Source organism: Neomonachus schauinslandi, chromosome 2, assembly GCF_002201575.2.
Source record: "Neomonachus schauinslandi chromosome 2, ASM220157v2, whole genome shotgun sequence".
Classification (NCBI taxonomy): Eukaryota; Metazoa; Chordata; class Mammalia; order Carnivora; family Phocidae; genus Neomonachus; species Neomonachus schauinslandi.
The window spans coordinates 133153950-133170541 of record NC_058404.1 but is presented as its reverse complement, the minus strand read 5'-3'; the positions used below and the strand labels follow the sequence as shown (position 1 = coordinate 133170541).

Below are 16592 nucleotides of genomic sequence, written 5' to 3'. Positions count from 1 at the left end.
ATATGTATGGCCTCATCTTCAGTGAGGCCATGAATTTTTAAAGGAATGAAAAAACAAAGCAGTAGAAAGTAAGTGGACATCTATAAACCTACCTTGGAGGGTTATTTTTCACTCTAGTTTCTTGAGATGGTGCCATGAACATTTGTGCTGCTTCTACAGATCCATCATTGAACCCATTATCTGTGGGTTCAAGGTTTTTTTGTGCAAGGACAACAAATCCCTCCTAGAATTCAGCTCCAGGAAAAAATGAATAAATTCTCCTCATGAGCCAGCATGCTTTCTTTTTATCAGAGAAGAATTATATAAGCTGTTTAATTTCCCATTTTGGCTTTAATTTCCAGGAAATCTAGAGCTAAATTTAATGCCCGAGTACTGTAATTGTGATAACTAAGGGTTTTATTTGTTTCTCATTCCTTTTCTTTGACTTTTAACTTTCCTCCGTGTGGGATTTAATGATATTCTTGCTTTATCTTTTACTGTAAGTTTTCTGATTTTTTTTTTTTAAGTAGAGATATGTATGACACAGGTACCTATTCATTTGTATCTTCACTGCTCACTTTTCCTCAAAATATATGCTTACCCAATTTTTTCCTTTAATTTTTCATTGTAAAGTAAGGTGGTACTGAAACCAGTAGTTTTTTGTTTTTTTTTTTTTAAGATTTATTTTAGAGGGAGAGACAGAGCAAGCGATCAGGAAGGGGGTATGGGTGGGCAGAGGGAGAGGGAGAGAGTGTCGACTCCGCACAGAGCCCAGCGCAGGGCTTGATCTCACGACCCTGAGATCATTACCCGAGCTGAAACTAAGAGCCTCGGACGCTCAACCGATCGTCACCCAGGTGCCCTTGAAACCAGTAATTATATCGGTTACCTTCTCACTTGCAAAATTTTTGGCAAAGGTAGTGTCTAGCCAGATGTTTGGAAAGTAGTCCCATCATTTTTGTTTTCTTTGTCCCCTGCTTTTGTGGTTAGGACCTTCTGAGAAAGAAATATCTCTAAGGAAACATGCTTTGTACTGCTAGAATTGAGCAATTTTTATGAACCAGCTTAATAATAAACAGGTTATCTTGATCAAGCTTTTGTTTCATCCTCTCCTTCTGGTATTTCTGAAATCCTTTGGTGTGATGAGTCATAAAAACAACAAATGACTTAGTTTTAAAATATGGGCTTAGCATTTTCTCTGAAAGTGTATGTGATTTGTTTTATAGTTATTTCAAAAGTAAATGCAGCAATATAGATTAGTTTGTCTTCTGTATATGTCAAATGCTACTCTTAGGTTTTGATGTGGGTTAATATATTACTTGTGGAATCCCTTAATGAGGACGATGGTATTAGAGCACCAGACAAGCAATTTTAATTTAATAAACTCCCTCCCCTCTAAGCCAACATCACTTTCACAGGTTCTTCCTTACCTGGAAATACATGAAAGTGAATGGTTAATGCAAGCAACCGGATGAGTATTTTCATTTGGAAATCGTATAGAAAGCAAACAGAAGGATGTCCTGGACTGGGGAGGGGCACAGGCTTTTGCATAGCGGAGACTCTAAGTCTCCGCTTCTTTTCTCCTCTGTTTTGGAGCTTCAGCTACATCATGTGCCCTGGGCCTCGGTTTCCTCGTTGGTAAAATGAAGGCCGTGGGCTAATAAATGATCTCTAGGGTATGATCTAGCTCCCACTCTCTGGTGCTGATCCAGATACTTTCCTCTGCCTCATGGTTCCTGTTCTTCTCTTGTACCAGCAATTTATGAAGATTGCCAGGAATCCTAACACAAATCTTTCTGATGGGCAATAGAAGCAGTAAATAGTTCCCTAATAGAAAAAATCAATCATAGAAGATACTGTTTGGTTCTGTGGTGGAAATATTAAGAGTGGAAGTGTTTTTAATGAAGGGGAGGTGGTGGCCTATAATTCCTGCAGGCTGATGGGGTAAGGAGATAGCAGATAGATACTACTAGAAACTAGGAATTGGTCGTGCATGAGATCCAGATAGGGCACTGTGCCCTCATGTCCTCACTGGGTGTATCGAAACAGCTCACATTCTCTCCTTACAGTGGGATGGCCTGGACAGCCTCCTGGGGAAGTCAGTGCAGTACTCGTGGACATGACCTCAGTGTAGCCTCCCAGTAGGGATGCTGTGACAGTGAGTGGCAGCACTAGTATTTGCTCATTCATTTATGCAACAAATACCCACTAAGCCTCAAATACTTTCCTAGGCACTGGGGATTCCATATGAGTAAGACTGAGTTCTTGCTTTAAAGGGGACTACAGGAGGAAGATAATTATACAATAAAAATGTCAGGTACTGCTAAGTACTATGAGTCCGACAGCAGGCAAATGAAGAGGACTAGACAGAGGAAAGAATGCAAAAAGCCTTGAGGTGGGAACAGGTTGCTGTATTAGAAGAGCACCAAGAGCTAGGCAGTGTGTCTAGAGCAGAATGAGCAAGGTGGAGAGCAAGGAGCAACGTCAGCCCTGGTGCCTAGAAGCCAACAAGCCAAGACTGGGCAGGTGTGATAAGTCATTGTTTAGGTAGGCAGTGAATTCATGGCCTTGAGTGCAATTCTGGGCAGTCTCTGTGCCTTATGGCCCCAGTTCTTCTAAGGCCTAACTCCCTCCAGTAAGCTAGGCATTTAGGGAAGTGTATAAATTCTTTCAGACTGTTGGCAAACAACCTAGGGCTTGAAAGAGTTTATGCACTTTCCAACTGCCTAATTTAATAGCTGGGGCAGCCTTAGGCATTGTAAGTACAATGGACATTTTCTGGGAATAACTGGTGACTAAAAGTCATAGATACCATTGGGATTCTAAAGAAATTCTTGGAAAACAGAAGAGGGGGGATACTTTCAAACACCTCAATTAATTGCATTTTTACATTGTAGCGGTATAATGGTCACATTCCTTAAAGGACAGTAAAAGAAATAAAACAGCAAGGAGCTCTCTTGGGTGCAGTATTGAAATTCTTGAAAAACCGGACTTAATTAAAAGTTGTGATGCTTTTAACTTAAGTACTTTCTATGACCATATATCTAAACAGTACATAAATTACCCTCATTTCAAATCCTCAGAAAAATAAGTGGTCTTAGTTCACCTCTCACTGAGAACAGCCGTTCAGAGGGCTCAGGCACCTCAGGCTGCCCAGGGCTGGTAAGGATCAGAGTTCAGATTCCAGTCTGGGACTTTGGCTCCAGAGTGGTTACTCTTTCCATCATATTTGAGGACAGAATTCTTCCTTTGTGCTGCACAAAGCAGAGGGTTAGTCAGTGAACAGGGACATGTCTTCGCCTTTAGCAAACATTACTCAAGAAAGCCAGAATCAGGGACTTTGCTCATCACTGTGCCCGGTTATTTCTGTCTGTCCTGGGGTGATAGCAACCCAGAGAGTGGCTATGAGGAAAGGCAAGGGGGAAGATGCAGAGGTTGGGGATGGAAATACCTGCTAGAGATCCATCTCCAGTTGTTCAAGGATCGGATAGCGTTTCTGTGGTAATGGAGAGGTTGTCCGCACTTGAAAAGAGTGCAGTGTTACAATTGTACAAGTGAAGTAATTCGGTGCAGTCTGAGGTCGCCCGCTCGCTGGTAGGGAGTTGCCAGTCCATCTTTAAGCCAGTTTCCCAGGCAAGTCTGACACACGTGGGAATGGACTTCTTGCTCTTAGACTGGAGAAGCAAAGGGGCCCACGCTGTGTGTTCTCAGCCATCAGCCTGATCCAGTCATTCTGGGCCTCAGTTTTCTCATCTGTAAGAATGAAGGCGTTGAGGGGCGCCTGGGTGGCTCAGATGGTTGAGCGTCTGCCTTTGGCTCAGGTCATGGTCTCAGGGTTCTGGGATTGAGCCCCACATCAGACTCCTTGCTCAGCGGGGAGTCTGCTTCTCCCTCTGCCTGCCGCTCCCCCTGCTTGTGTTCCCTCTCTCTCTTTCTCTTGCTCTCTGACAAATAAAATCTGGAAAAAAAAAATGGAGGGGTTGATATGAATGATCTCCAATGCCATTTTAGCTCTTTACCAAAGTGTGTGTGCGTGCGCGCACACGCATGCATGTATTTGTGTTTAGACACGTTTAATCTGACCTGTTTTCCGCCAGTTTTTTAGCAAAGCAGACTATAAGTCATGAATGTGCTTAGAAAAAAAAAAGAATTCATGGTCAAGATAAATATGTTAATTTGTGAGATAGAGAAATCTTGCCTCCATGAAAATAGTGAATAGAAGTGAAACTTGTATTACTGGAAAGGGAAGGTAATTTTTTAAGGCCCTCCCCGCCCCCCAAAAAAAGTTCGTATGTACTAATAGTGTGTATCAGGGGAGGGTCAAATCCATTAAAACTCTCCCAAGTGGAACAAGTGACCTGAATTACTTGTTTGCTTAAGTCAAACAGGAAAGTTCTTCTTCCTTTGAACTTAAATAATTCCAGGAAATGCAATAAAGAAGCTGAGGGAGAAAGTAAGCATTGAGTCGCGACTCCGTGTTCACAGTTACATAAGCTCTGTTAATATGCTTTATGATCTCCAGTGTGAAGACCGCTCATGTTCTGCATTCTTGTTTTTCCTCTCTGAACTGAATGCTGTTTTGTGAGTGGGAGATCTTCAGCGTCTGAACACAGCCCGTTAAGTAGGCGTCTTTTAAAAAGTAAAATAAATAACTTCTAAGATTTCACTTTTTATTTACCACCAATCCACTTTACGTTTAGTTTGAAAAGTTAACTTACGTAGCAATAAATGTCCTATTTATCATTTACTTTTTCTTCCCTTTCCATGTCTCTTTCCAGGAAATGACCCATTCATGGCCGCCTCCTTTGACAGCAATACACACGCCTAGTACAGCCGAGCCCTCCAAATTTCCTTTTCCCACAAAGGTAATTCTTTACAAGTACAACAGGCCGTGTATCCACACCCGTGCAAAGTCTGAAGTATTGCTATGAGATAGATTAACCTAGCACTAGCTGTTGAAATCTTTGCAGATTAGGTTAAAACTGCCACTAACTTAGCTTCTGAAGTGCTTCATAATGTTTTCAAACACTTCACTCTCCAAATTATGTGGGTAAGAACATCTTACCTTTGTATGGGGTTTTGTAGCTTATGAAAGCATTCAGGACTTTTCAGTAAATTCTCTCATTTGAGACTTCTTACTTAGACATGGGAAAACAGAAGTACAGGGAGAGTGAGTGACGTAGGTGTCTGAATCCTCGTTCGGAATTTAGATATATGCATAACACATAAATCTTAGACTTTCTCATACCTACTAATTTTCTTAAAGTTTGCTGTGATCATCTACATTAGTGCTGGTTTTAATAACAAGTGAATCAGTTGCTGACTCGCATATTTCCGTTGAAGTATTTGTGAACAGTGTATTTTAAACCCTGCCATTTTCCTTTGCTTATTTGTGCTTTGGGATAACCTTCAGAGTATAGAAATAGCACCTTCAGATCTGTGTTCTGTCCACCTTGGTATGCATGCACACTGTTAATATATTATAGCTATTCCTTTGCATGGTATTGTTTTCAAAAGAGGTTATATCTACCCAGACCAGAATCTGCCATGTTAGATACTTTACATATTTTCTCATGATAGTTTTTTTTAATGTTGTTTGTTATTCCTGGTAAAAACATTATACTTTGTAAAAATAAATGAATAAATCTTTGCTCAATACCAAAGGAAAAATAAATTCTAGGAAAGAATAGAAGAAATAAATAATAAATAGAAGAACTAAAACCCATTTTACATATGTAAAAAATAGATTTATCAGTGTTCATCAGACATAGCAGTGATGCAACCTTAGATTTATAAACCTTAATAATAACTAGAGATTTTTTTTTCTTTCTAGGATTCTCAGCACATCAGTTCTGCAACCCAAAACCAAAGTAGGTGGAACTGATTATTGCATTGGAGAACAAAGCATGGTTTTTGTTGTTTTACTATTAAAAAAAAAAAAAAAAGCAAAATAGCCCAGCACATATGAGGGCTTCCTATTTTGAAAGAATAGGAAGGGAGCACAAACATAAAACTGTGCTTTAGGTGGAATTTCAGATCGTTGCAAAGAGTTAATGAAGATGTCATAGTAAAGTACTTGACAAATATAATGTGTCATAATTATAACAAATATAATTACCTGACGTATGCACACATCTTGAATGTGACTCTCAAAGCATTGTAACCCAGGAATAGTATATAGAATAGATTGGGATATTTTTTGTGGTTCTTGTGTTTTTTTCTAAGAAAAGTAAGAAATTTGTATAAGGAATAGAGTACATAGCTTCTTTAGTTTTTCTTTATGTATTCACCCTGCAATTCTTGTTTGGTCTCTCTTATGGATTGTAAATAGTTGAGAATTCAGAGGGAAACAGAAGTAAGCTAACTGGATCCAGCCATTCTCTTCATCAATAACCCCTTGATTCAATAAAGTTTTGTGTCTCAACTACATGCAAGGCATTTCAAACGTTATAAAAATGACTAGGGTATTTGCAGTCATTTAGTTTATTAATATATGGTGCATGTCCAAGTTATGAAGTGTTAGTCTTCAAAAAAAAATAGGGCAACCAAAGTAGGATATGTATGTATGTTGGGAGAAGGTTGCACATAGATACTCCATGGAGGTGACTCTTCCTCAAATCTCCCCACCTCATTCTTTTCCCTCACTTATATATTTTTTTCCCTTTAGTTTTCTACAGTTTAAATTGCACGGATGTGAGGAGAGTAGAAAAAAGATGAGGAAAGCAAGAAACAGAATATCCTTTCCTCTAGAGCAGGGGTGGACCCACCATAGCCTGAGAGTCCATCTGTTCTGCAGCTGGTTTTTGTAAAGAAGGTTTTATTAGGACACAGCCATGCCCGTTCATTTATTATTATGCCACGAGGTACAGCTTGCAACGCCAGAAATACTGACTCTCTGACCTTTATAGAAGAAGTTTGCCATTCTCTGCTCTAGATACTAAATAAGATCTTGCAAAGGACTCATGACTGAATTTCCCCCATATGCAGAGAAATAAACCTGATCATCCTGCCACGGTATTTGTATAAGTGGCAAGGTAAAATTAACCAAAATTAATGGCTTCTTGGGGCGATTGGGAAATCTTTTTTTCTCAGCATCTTGGCGGTCTCTCCAGAGACAAATAAGCAGTGGAGTGGGACAAGGCTCGGCAGGACGGCCAGCTCAGCTGTGGACAGGCTTGCTGTGTGCCCCTTTACCGCTTGCTCTCCCCTCTCCCCATTTGCTAGGGCTGCCCGCCAGGCAGATCATATGCCTTCCCCTGGGTTCCTCACAGCTTTGATGATTGCTAACTCCTGGTTTAGAAAGACCCTTTTAATCCTTTAAATTGTTTGATTTCCCCTTTTAGCAAAATCTAGCTGAAGATGAGCTGGTAAGCACTTTCTTGGCGGAGAATGGGTGGCCCTCTCAGCCGATGGAGTAGTGTGGGCCAATTTCTCCTTGCTCTTGCTCTGAGGCGTTTTCAGACCCTGGCAGGTCTCCAGTAGGTCTTGGCTCACTAGATGCTTACCCTGGGGTTTTTCATGCTGCCGCCATTCTGTCTGTCCGTGTTCCGGGGAACCTTGTTTACTTTTGTGAGAGTGGGGCCTAGTTGAACCCTAGAGAGGTCTAGTTTTATGTTGGGTGAAGAGGGAGTTAGTTATCTTAAGGTTTTGTTTGGAGCCTGCAGAGAATGAAGTATGCCTAAGGGTAATCAGAGCCTTGGGGTGCTTCAAACCCAGTGAAGACCAGTATATGAGAGTCCCTGTGAGTGCCTCGAAGAGTGGCCTTAGCCCCTCCAATTTGTAGTTCTGCCTGTAGCTTCCTAGCCAGAAGGGGAAGCAGTTATAACTGTCATGTAAGAGCTGCTGCCGCCATGAGGGTAAAGTGATTAATTGCAAGGTCTCCACATGACATTGTTGGGAAATCTCATTCAAGCCTGCCTAAAAGGCACCCGTATTCCCATTTCACTCCCCGTTCTGTTTCAGGTCCCTATTACCTCACGCCTAAAGCAGCTTCCCAGATGGGTTGTTGCCTCCACCGTTAATATTGCCCGTTCCTTTCTAGGTTCTGCCAGGTGGCACCACTAAATTAATCTTTCTGAGGAATCTCTCTAGCATGTACCTGGTAGAGACCTTTGGTGGTGTCTCATTGCCAAACAAAGTTCTAACTTACCATCCTGGCATTCAGCGCCCTCCCAAATCTGACTTTCACCTGTCTTTCCATCGTGTCCACACATTTTGTACACCGTCCATACCCTTTCCAAGTCTGTGCGGTTTTAAATCTTCCCTCTCCTGCCCGAAGGCCTTCCTCCTCCTCCTCCTCTCCCTTTGGCCGGCAGTCATTCTGTCAAAACTTCACCCATCTTTTGTGACACAATTCATTTTGCTCCTTGTCTAGCTTGCCTTCTTTAGTCACTACCAAGAGAGAGACCATTCTTTAGATTCCTGGGACCGTTCATTTATGTGACCGATTTGCGTGCCCCTCTCACACTGCCCGCCATTGGAGATATTTGTGTGCCCGGCACGCGTCCCTCAGTCACTTGTCAGCTCATCGAGGATAGGGTCGAGTGCCTTGAACATCTTGTATCTGGGAGGCAGTGTGACTCCGTGGATGGGGGCAGGTGTTGAATAATGGACAGGTGAGAGGGAGCGCACACTCGACGGAGGTCAGAGGCTGGGAAAAGGGAGTGCTGGTAAATCACTGGTAGATGGGGAAGGGCAGACCAGGTGGGTGTGAGAGCAGCTCTCTCCTAGGGCCTCCATGGGGGTCCCCCACCGCGAGCTGACATCAAGGAAAGTCAGGTCCCCAGCATGTAGGAAAGTTACCAGTCATGGGGTAGGGTGTGTTGCAAGCAGGGCTTTTCTGTGGCTTTTGCTCTGTTCAGGGTTTTTCGATTCTGAGCAAGTCCTCGTTCTAGAGGTAACGTAAGTGCTATTGTATGATGGTGAGATTGTATCACCATTGTGCGGTGCATATAGCAAGCGCTATGATTGACCGAGTTGAAGTAGACTAAGTGTTCAGGTGGAAAAAGCAAGGACGGGGGTGAGGGGGACAGCACAGAAAGGGAGGGATTTATAAGGAATAAACTCAGGAATGTGTCTCATTGTGCTGCTCTGATCATTTTCCTTCCCCCACAGAACAATATGATACATCTTCAAAAACCCACACTAATTCTCAGCAGGGAACATCGTAAGTAATATGCTTTTGTTTATTAAAAGTTTATAACGTAACATGGTAATTTCCCATGTAAATCCATTGCTTAGATTTTTTTTTTCCTACCGCTTTCAAGTAATGACTTTCATAACCTACCACTGCATTGTAAAAGGAAGTAATGCCCTACATTTATACTTGGATTAAGTTCTTCTGTTGAAGGTTCAGGCACCACAAGAGAGTTTGCTAAGGCGTCTTCTCAAAAGAAAGGCATGTGAGCCATTCTTTACATATTAACTGTGGAAAATAGAAGGTCTCAGCGTTGTAAATTTCAGTCCTAAATAGCTTTTGCTTTGGAAAACAAATTTTAGGGGATGTGTACAATTTAAGATTTTTTGGCCACTTTTTTGGCCTAGTTTTAACTAATAAAGAATGAGTCCTATTGCCCAGCTGTTCTTTATTAAGGCCAAGTAAGTCCAGATACATTTGGGGTTTTTAGAACGGTTTAAAGTACATAATAAAGATTTTCAAATCAGCAATTGGACCCACTTGGTCATTTCTTGATGGTATTGAAGTAATACTTGTTTTCCTCCAACTGCAAAGGGTTTTTGGGAACGAGGTGATGTTCCTTCAGTATCTATAGTCAGTCACTGACGGGGGAGGGGGAGGCGCTGGCCTCCCCGAATTTTGGGTTTAAGCTCCAGCTTTGCTCTGGGTACAGTGTTTGTTCCATGCATCTTGGAAGGGGTCATTGCTGTGGGTTGAGTATTTTGAGAAGCTGTGTAGTCGAGGCAAAGAGGTTATTTTATCTTTTCACCGTGACTGAATGTGGGACTAAGTTAAATCACGGCTCCCAAGTGCCAGCTCCTTTCTCCATCACAAAACAAGAAAAAAAGAACAATATGGCAAGATACTTTTAAAGATTAATTTCTTACAGTTCAAAGGGTGGAGTTTTTTGTGCGTGTAATAAAAGTTATTTCATTTGTGGTACTGGCAGATGGTGAGATTTTTGCTTGTTTTTATTGTCCTTTACCAGAAAAAAAATTTTTTTTTTAACCTTATGTGCCTTTTCTTTCCCTTCCCCACCCCCCTTTCTTTCTTCCTTCCTTTTTAAATTTTACTGGCTCCTGAATTTTGGAAGTCTGGAATCGATGGCTGGTAGAGAACAGAAACTGTAGTTCAAGGGACTGCAATTGTAACGATTCTGTGGAAGCTCTAACTTCCCCCAAGGTTTTACACCTTGTGCTCTTTGTAACGATTGGTAGTAAAGCCCTTTAGACCATAAAAGGCCCCTGTCTGTGTTTTTTGGGGCAGCGAGGAAGGGGGAATTGAAGAGGAAAGGAAGCCGCTGTGTCCTTGGGCCTGTGGGGAGAGGAGGAAAGGCCACTGGATGTGAGCGAGGCCCAAGAAGCAGCTTCACACCGAGCAGGCCAAAGTCACACCCTCTCATACCACCAACTTCCATCAGCTTTCAGGCTCGGGTAGTTGGTAGGGACTTAGACCATTTTCTGTGCTGGGTTTGCTCCTCAGAGAGATGGGCCGTCCTCCTGCTGAGTTGAAGCCCAGAAATCAGAGGTGCCTACAAGTGTGTGACAGGCATATGACATAGGTAGTGCTCTCTACAAAACTGTTCATTTGCCATATATAAAATCGCCTAGAAAAGAGTATTTATTATGATCCTGGTAGACTGAAGGAGGGGAGGAAGACAGGGCCCCTTCGAAGGAGGCGAAGAGGAAAGGGAAGCGTGACAGAGGAAGAGAGAATGAGGGGGGTACGGTGGTGGTCGGATGGGCAGGGATGGTGGGATCGATAAGAGCCAGAAATGTACCTCTGGGAAAAGGAATCACGTCCGTGTCCCGATTAATTTGTGCAGTGCAGTCATGGTTTCAGACTCAGTAGGTCACATCTGTTGGTGCTCACAGGTTAATTTGATCTAGTGTCAGTGTGTAGGCTCTATGACATGCACTGAAACTATTTGAGTGGCAGAGTGCCAGAGAGATGGTCTAACGCACTTTGAATGTCAGAGAAAAAAACGTTCATTTCGGGATCATGTGTACTGTGGTTTTAAAACTCAGTCTATCTAGGTCTTAATGCTTTTTCTTTCAGTTGCTAGTACTTGGGAATCCTCAGATACGATATTATTCTCTGGACTTGGTTCCAGGTGACTTGGAGATCTTTCCAAAAATTGCTTCCATTCTTCCATTCAGGGCATAATTAGTGAACACATGCTGTGTGCTTGGTGCTGCTTTAGGGACTTGGAAACGGTGGCCGCTGAGACAAAATTCTTGTTTTTTTCTCTTGTAACTTAATGCAGCTGTCATGTCATACAAACTCTAGGTGCTGTGATGGCGACAGGCTCAGGGAGCAGTTCTTTTGGGTGGTGGTGATATTTTTGGGAGGGAGGTCAGGAAAGGTCTCTCAGAGGAGGTGACGTTTGATCTGGAGCCTGAATGATGGGAGAGCGAGGCAGAGAATTTCTGCCACGTCTAAAGGGGCTTGATAGATTTTGCAGCAGGCTCTGAAGCCATCTGAAAACATCCGGGAGTAGTAATTCTTACTGGCAGTGACAACTTTGAAGTAGTTCCTTTGCCTATGCAAAGCATGGTTTTGAAGGAGCCTGTGGAGGTCCATTTAAGTCTCACATTTGATCATAACTGCTAATTTCCTGCAGTAAGTGACCATAGACTAATTTAAACATTGCCTGAAAGATTGAATAAGATATGTTTTAATGCGCTAAGAATCTGTTAGCCCTGAAGGCAGTTTGTGCCTTCCACCCACCTTGGGATGCTGGGCTATTAAATCAACAAGATGTGGTCTACTTCCACAAGAATGTGTATTCTGTCTCACCCTGCAGGGGCCTCCAAAGCCTGCCAGTAACTTACCTGTCTACCCCCCTTACGATCCCTTTCCCCCCATATTCTGGTATATTTTCCATTGTGGCCATGTTGGCCCCTTTGCTGTTTTCTTTCTTCTTTCTTTCTCTCTCTCTCTTTCTTTCTTTCAAGATTTTATTTGAGAGAGAGAACACAAGCTGGGGGAGGGGTGCAGAGGGAGAGGGAGAAGCAGGCTCCCCACTGAGGGAGCCTGATGTGAGGCTCAATCCCAAGACCCTGGGATCATGACCTGAGCTGAAGGCAGATGCTTAACAACTGAGCCACCCAGGCGCCCCCTCTTTGCTGTTTTGGGTGCCCAGATCACTCTACCCCCTGTTCCTGCAGTGTATGCAATCTCCTTACCAGCGCAGACTTCCCTAACTACCCCATGTAGAAAAGCAACCCACGCCCATCTTTACTCTTTTATTCCCCTCCGTAGGCTTTTTACCCATTGAAAAAAATATATATTTTAGTTGTTTATTTCCCTCTTCACAAGGGAAAAGTATATATTTTAGTTGTTTATCTCCTAGACTGTCAGTGCCACAAAGCAGGGATTTTGTCTGCTTAGAGTTGTATCCACTGAATCTAGAGCAGGGCCTGGCATGTAGTAAGTACTAAGAGTAAATGTGGAAAGAAAACTTACATAGAAACTTGATTAAATATGTGTATAAACAGTACTTAATACATGGGATTTAAGGCAATAACTTTTCTAGGTTTTTCCTGGTTGTCCAGTATGTCATTCTTGCACTAATATCTTATTTGTCATACTTATTTTTTTAAGTAATCTCTCCGCCTAGCATGGGGCCTGAACTCACAACCCCGAGATCAAGAGTCACACGCTCTACCAACTGAGCCAGCCAGGCATCCCTGTTATACTTACTGATTTAATCTTATTTACTAACTTAGATTTCCCCTCGTTTATAGTCTTGTAATTTTTCTCATGTCCTTCCATGACCTCAGATAATCTTCACTTCATCCATGGATTTTAAATTGTCTTTTACACCTCTGGCAGTTTTTAACCTTGATTACTCTGTGTACTGTCACTTTCCACTCTGTTTGTCCATAATCTCCCATAGACCGTCCCTCCCTGAATTTGAATAATGCCAGCCACTGTCACCATTTGGAGAGTCCCCCCTATATGCAGTGTCACAACTGCTTGAGATTTGTTTTTTTCAGTTTTTCATTTATTATATGTGGAGCCTTCTTCATAATTTGTCGCCTTCCCTCATCTCCTGCAAAGCATTTGCAGTCCGTATTTCCGCCCTTGATCAAAAAAAAGGAATCACAGCCTGATTGAAGTTTAGATTTGGGGACTTACATATGTCTGCTTTGGAGCCCAGCCTCTTTCTCTTTCTCTGCCCTCCGTTGCCCATTCTATCCCCAAATCAGTTTTCAGTTTGTGAGATTGTTCAAGTTCACCAATTCTCACATGTTCATTAGCGGTTTCGGAAAAGTATTACGTGCCATCTTACGCACACCTAATACCAGGGTTGTGACTTACTAATTACCGTGAGCTTGCCTTCACTTGCTCTTTCCCAAATAAAATGTACGGCCCAATTGTAGGAAATGTTGAGCCAAAAAATCAGCTTATTTAAGTAGTTTTGGGGTTTGAATTGAGATGTTACAGACTATTGGCAGTGAAGTCGTTGGCAAGCCCAGGACTGGGGAATGGAAAAGGAATAAAGGCTTGTCTTGTGTGTCTTCACACAGTAACATTCGGGCTCTGAGTCACTGAAGCCTGCCTGCCGGGACGTGTACATGGCTCTCTAAGCGTTGCAGAGCAGTTGGCCTGAAGAATGCATTTGTACAAAGGGCTTGAGGATAGTTGGTAACCTCTAAATAAAAATTCTGCCTCACCGGTAATGTAAAATGTGGTTAAACCTACGTGTTAGTTCAAAGAGTGGCTCTACCTGAGTATTGGGCTTCTTTTGACCGGGGCCAAGGTAGGCCATATGGTGGCATATGCTTTGAAATAGCTGCTTTGTCTTGGCGTTTGGAAGTGAAATTAGTCATTTAACCAATTTTAAAAGTATATGAGGTTTACAGTTCATTTATTTTCATAAGGGAAAAAGAGCGTATCCATTTTATTCCAGCAGGGTAATTACTGTTTTCTTTAATCGAAGTCTTTCTCTCCGGGGATTCTGGAGAATCCCTCCTATCATGTAGGTTTTCTAGCCATTGCGCCCTCTATTAGCCGGAACAAGGCAATCGTATGAGACGGAATGGCTTTTGCGTTCCAGATCCAGCATGTACCAGCTTCATGATGTGGGCAGGGTCGGTGGCTATTCTGAGCCCGTTTCCTCACCCTCAGAATGTGAGGGCATGATCAGAGGCGGCCATACGGTTGTGAGTAAAGGCAGTGTCTGCAGAGTTCTGAGCACACAGTGGGCGCAGCTACGCAGTACTGTTACCTATGCAGCAAACAGGGTGCTGCTACTCATTCAGCCAGCCTTTTAGGGTTACCTGCCAAGTTCTGGATATAGAAGATATGAAGGTGAAAATGACTTGGTCCTGCCCCAGAAAAGCTTATAGTCGAGTATGTCCCTTGGGCCTTATGCTCTCTTGACCTAGATCTTACTGGTGTGAGTGAGACTGGGTCTAAGAGGTTTGATTCCCTTCTAGTGGGTGCTGAGGTGGTCACCCAGATGTGCTATAATTCGTTTTTGCCATTTTTCACATTATGGACCAATTCTCCCACATGTACCATGTGAAGTGTGCTAGAGTAATGTGCTTGGGCTCAGACATAACTGTTTGTGGGACAAGTCGGGGATTTTAGCAGCTGCTTCCTTTAAATTTTTTCCTTTATCTCTAAAGATAAAACCTTTACCGGTTATCAGGTTAGATTCCCCCCAACTATATGGATTTATTTATTTATTTATAAAGATTTTATTCATTCATTTGATACAGACAGAGAGCACAAGCAGGGGGTGCTGCATGCAGAGGGAGAGGGAGAATGTGGGGCTCGATCCCAGGACTCTGGGATCATGACCCAAGCCGAAGGCAGATGCGCAACCATCTGGGCCACTCTAGCGCCCCTCTTTTTTTTTTTTTTTTTAATTACAATGGTATTCATGATTAATTTTCTGTATTAGTAAAACTTAGATACGGTTTTTAAGTAACTTTTTTTCTTACTACAGATTCAGGACAGGTTTGTTATAAAGAATTTTAGAAGTATCTTTCTTAGCCCCACTAATAGTATGCTGGTTTATGTTGAGCTACCCATCTGGTGATATAATAAACTCTGGTTTCTGGAAGATTCCATGTTACTCTTAGGGGTGGCAGACACTGACAGTACACTTCGTTGATATTTGCATCAGGGTGCCTGGCTGGCTCAGTTGATAGAGCATGCAACTCTTGATCTTGGGATCATGAGTTCAAGGCCCCACATTGGGCCTGTTAGAACTTATTCTTTAAAAAAACAAAAACAAAACCAACAAATTTTTTTATCAAATAAATTGAACCATGAATTTTGATTAAATGAAATACCATCTGTAAATAACCAGTATATCCTACATAGTGGTAGATTTTGTTTGACCCTATTGGTTTATCATTGCTTTTTGAGTGTTTCTTCGGCGATATCTGGAGCACTCTTCCTTCAGAGGTCACTATCCCTCATCTCTTTAGGTATCATACCTGCAGGCTTTTATTGTTATTGTCTACGTAAGGCTCTGAAGGGGAAATTCTTGGAATCTGGGACAACATTTTTACAGTGCCTTTTATTCCTTAAGAGCAAGTAGAGCTAAAAGTCAGAACATACGCTTTCTGACTTACTTCAGGAGAATATATTTGTGGAAGCAAGGCGGACAGCTTACAGAGTATTTAGTGCCCTGCTTACATCAGGAAATGTGATGGGTTACCTGATCATTGATGTTTCAGAAAATTAAAGCAAATCAGTTTTATACAAAAGCCAGTGACTAAGAAACAAAGAGGTCTACTTACTGTGGTTTTGCTGTCGGTTTTTTGTTTTTTTGTGGTTTTTTTCCTGGTTGTGTTATACCTTACATTTATTCAAAGATATATCTTTTGCTTGGGTATGCCCCAGCCGAGCCAGGACTTGGCAGTAACACTGTTGAGTGACTTTTTCTTGTATACCATTATGATATCTACTGCCAAGTCCTGCATCTGAAGGCTGTGTTTTCTAGCCTTGCTAAAATAAGGTAGCTCTCATTAGGTAAATATCGAGCAGCATCTACATTTACAAGTAGCTAACAGTTTTCATATTTTTTAGAAACTTACCATAGGATAGTTTTAGTACCATTTGTTGGTGAAAATAGTTCCTTGGCAGAATTACAACATTGCATTAAGTGGTCATTATGAAAGAGCCAAATTTTATCATTTATTTTCATTAGAAAATACAATGATTTTACCAAGGATTCCCAAAATAATCATGCTTGCTTATTTCAGCGGCAGGTTAGTGGGTTTGCAGTAAAAATCAATGGTCAGATTATTTGTTGAAGAGGTGTTTTTAGAAATACTAAAGTATTACTATTTTTTTTAAGATTTTATTTATTTATTTGACAGAGGAGAGACACAGCAAGAGAGGGAACACAAGCGGGGAGTGGGAGAGGGAGAAGCAGGCTTCCCGCCTAGCAGGGAGCCCGATGCGGGGCTCG

At 42.1% G+C, this 16592-nt stretch overlaps 1 protein-coding gene across 1 annotated transcript in view; it reads left to right on the top strand.

Annotated features, from left to right (window-relative positions):
- AFF1 (AF4/FMR2 family member 1) overlaps positions 1-16592 on the top strand; it is a 94897-nt gene that overhangs the window by 41648 nt on the left and 36657 nt on the right. Inside the window, exons 5-7 of the mRNA XM_021702294.2 lie at positions 4758-4844; positions 5813-5849; positions 9094-9145. Of these exons, the coding sequence (XP_021557969.1) occupies positions 4758-4844; positions 5813-5849; positions 9094-9145 (176 nt within the window). The remainder of the gene's footprint in view (positions 1-4757; positions 4845-5812; positions 5850-9093; positions 9146-16592) is intronic.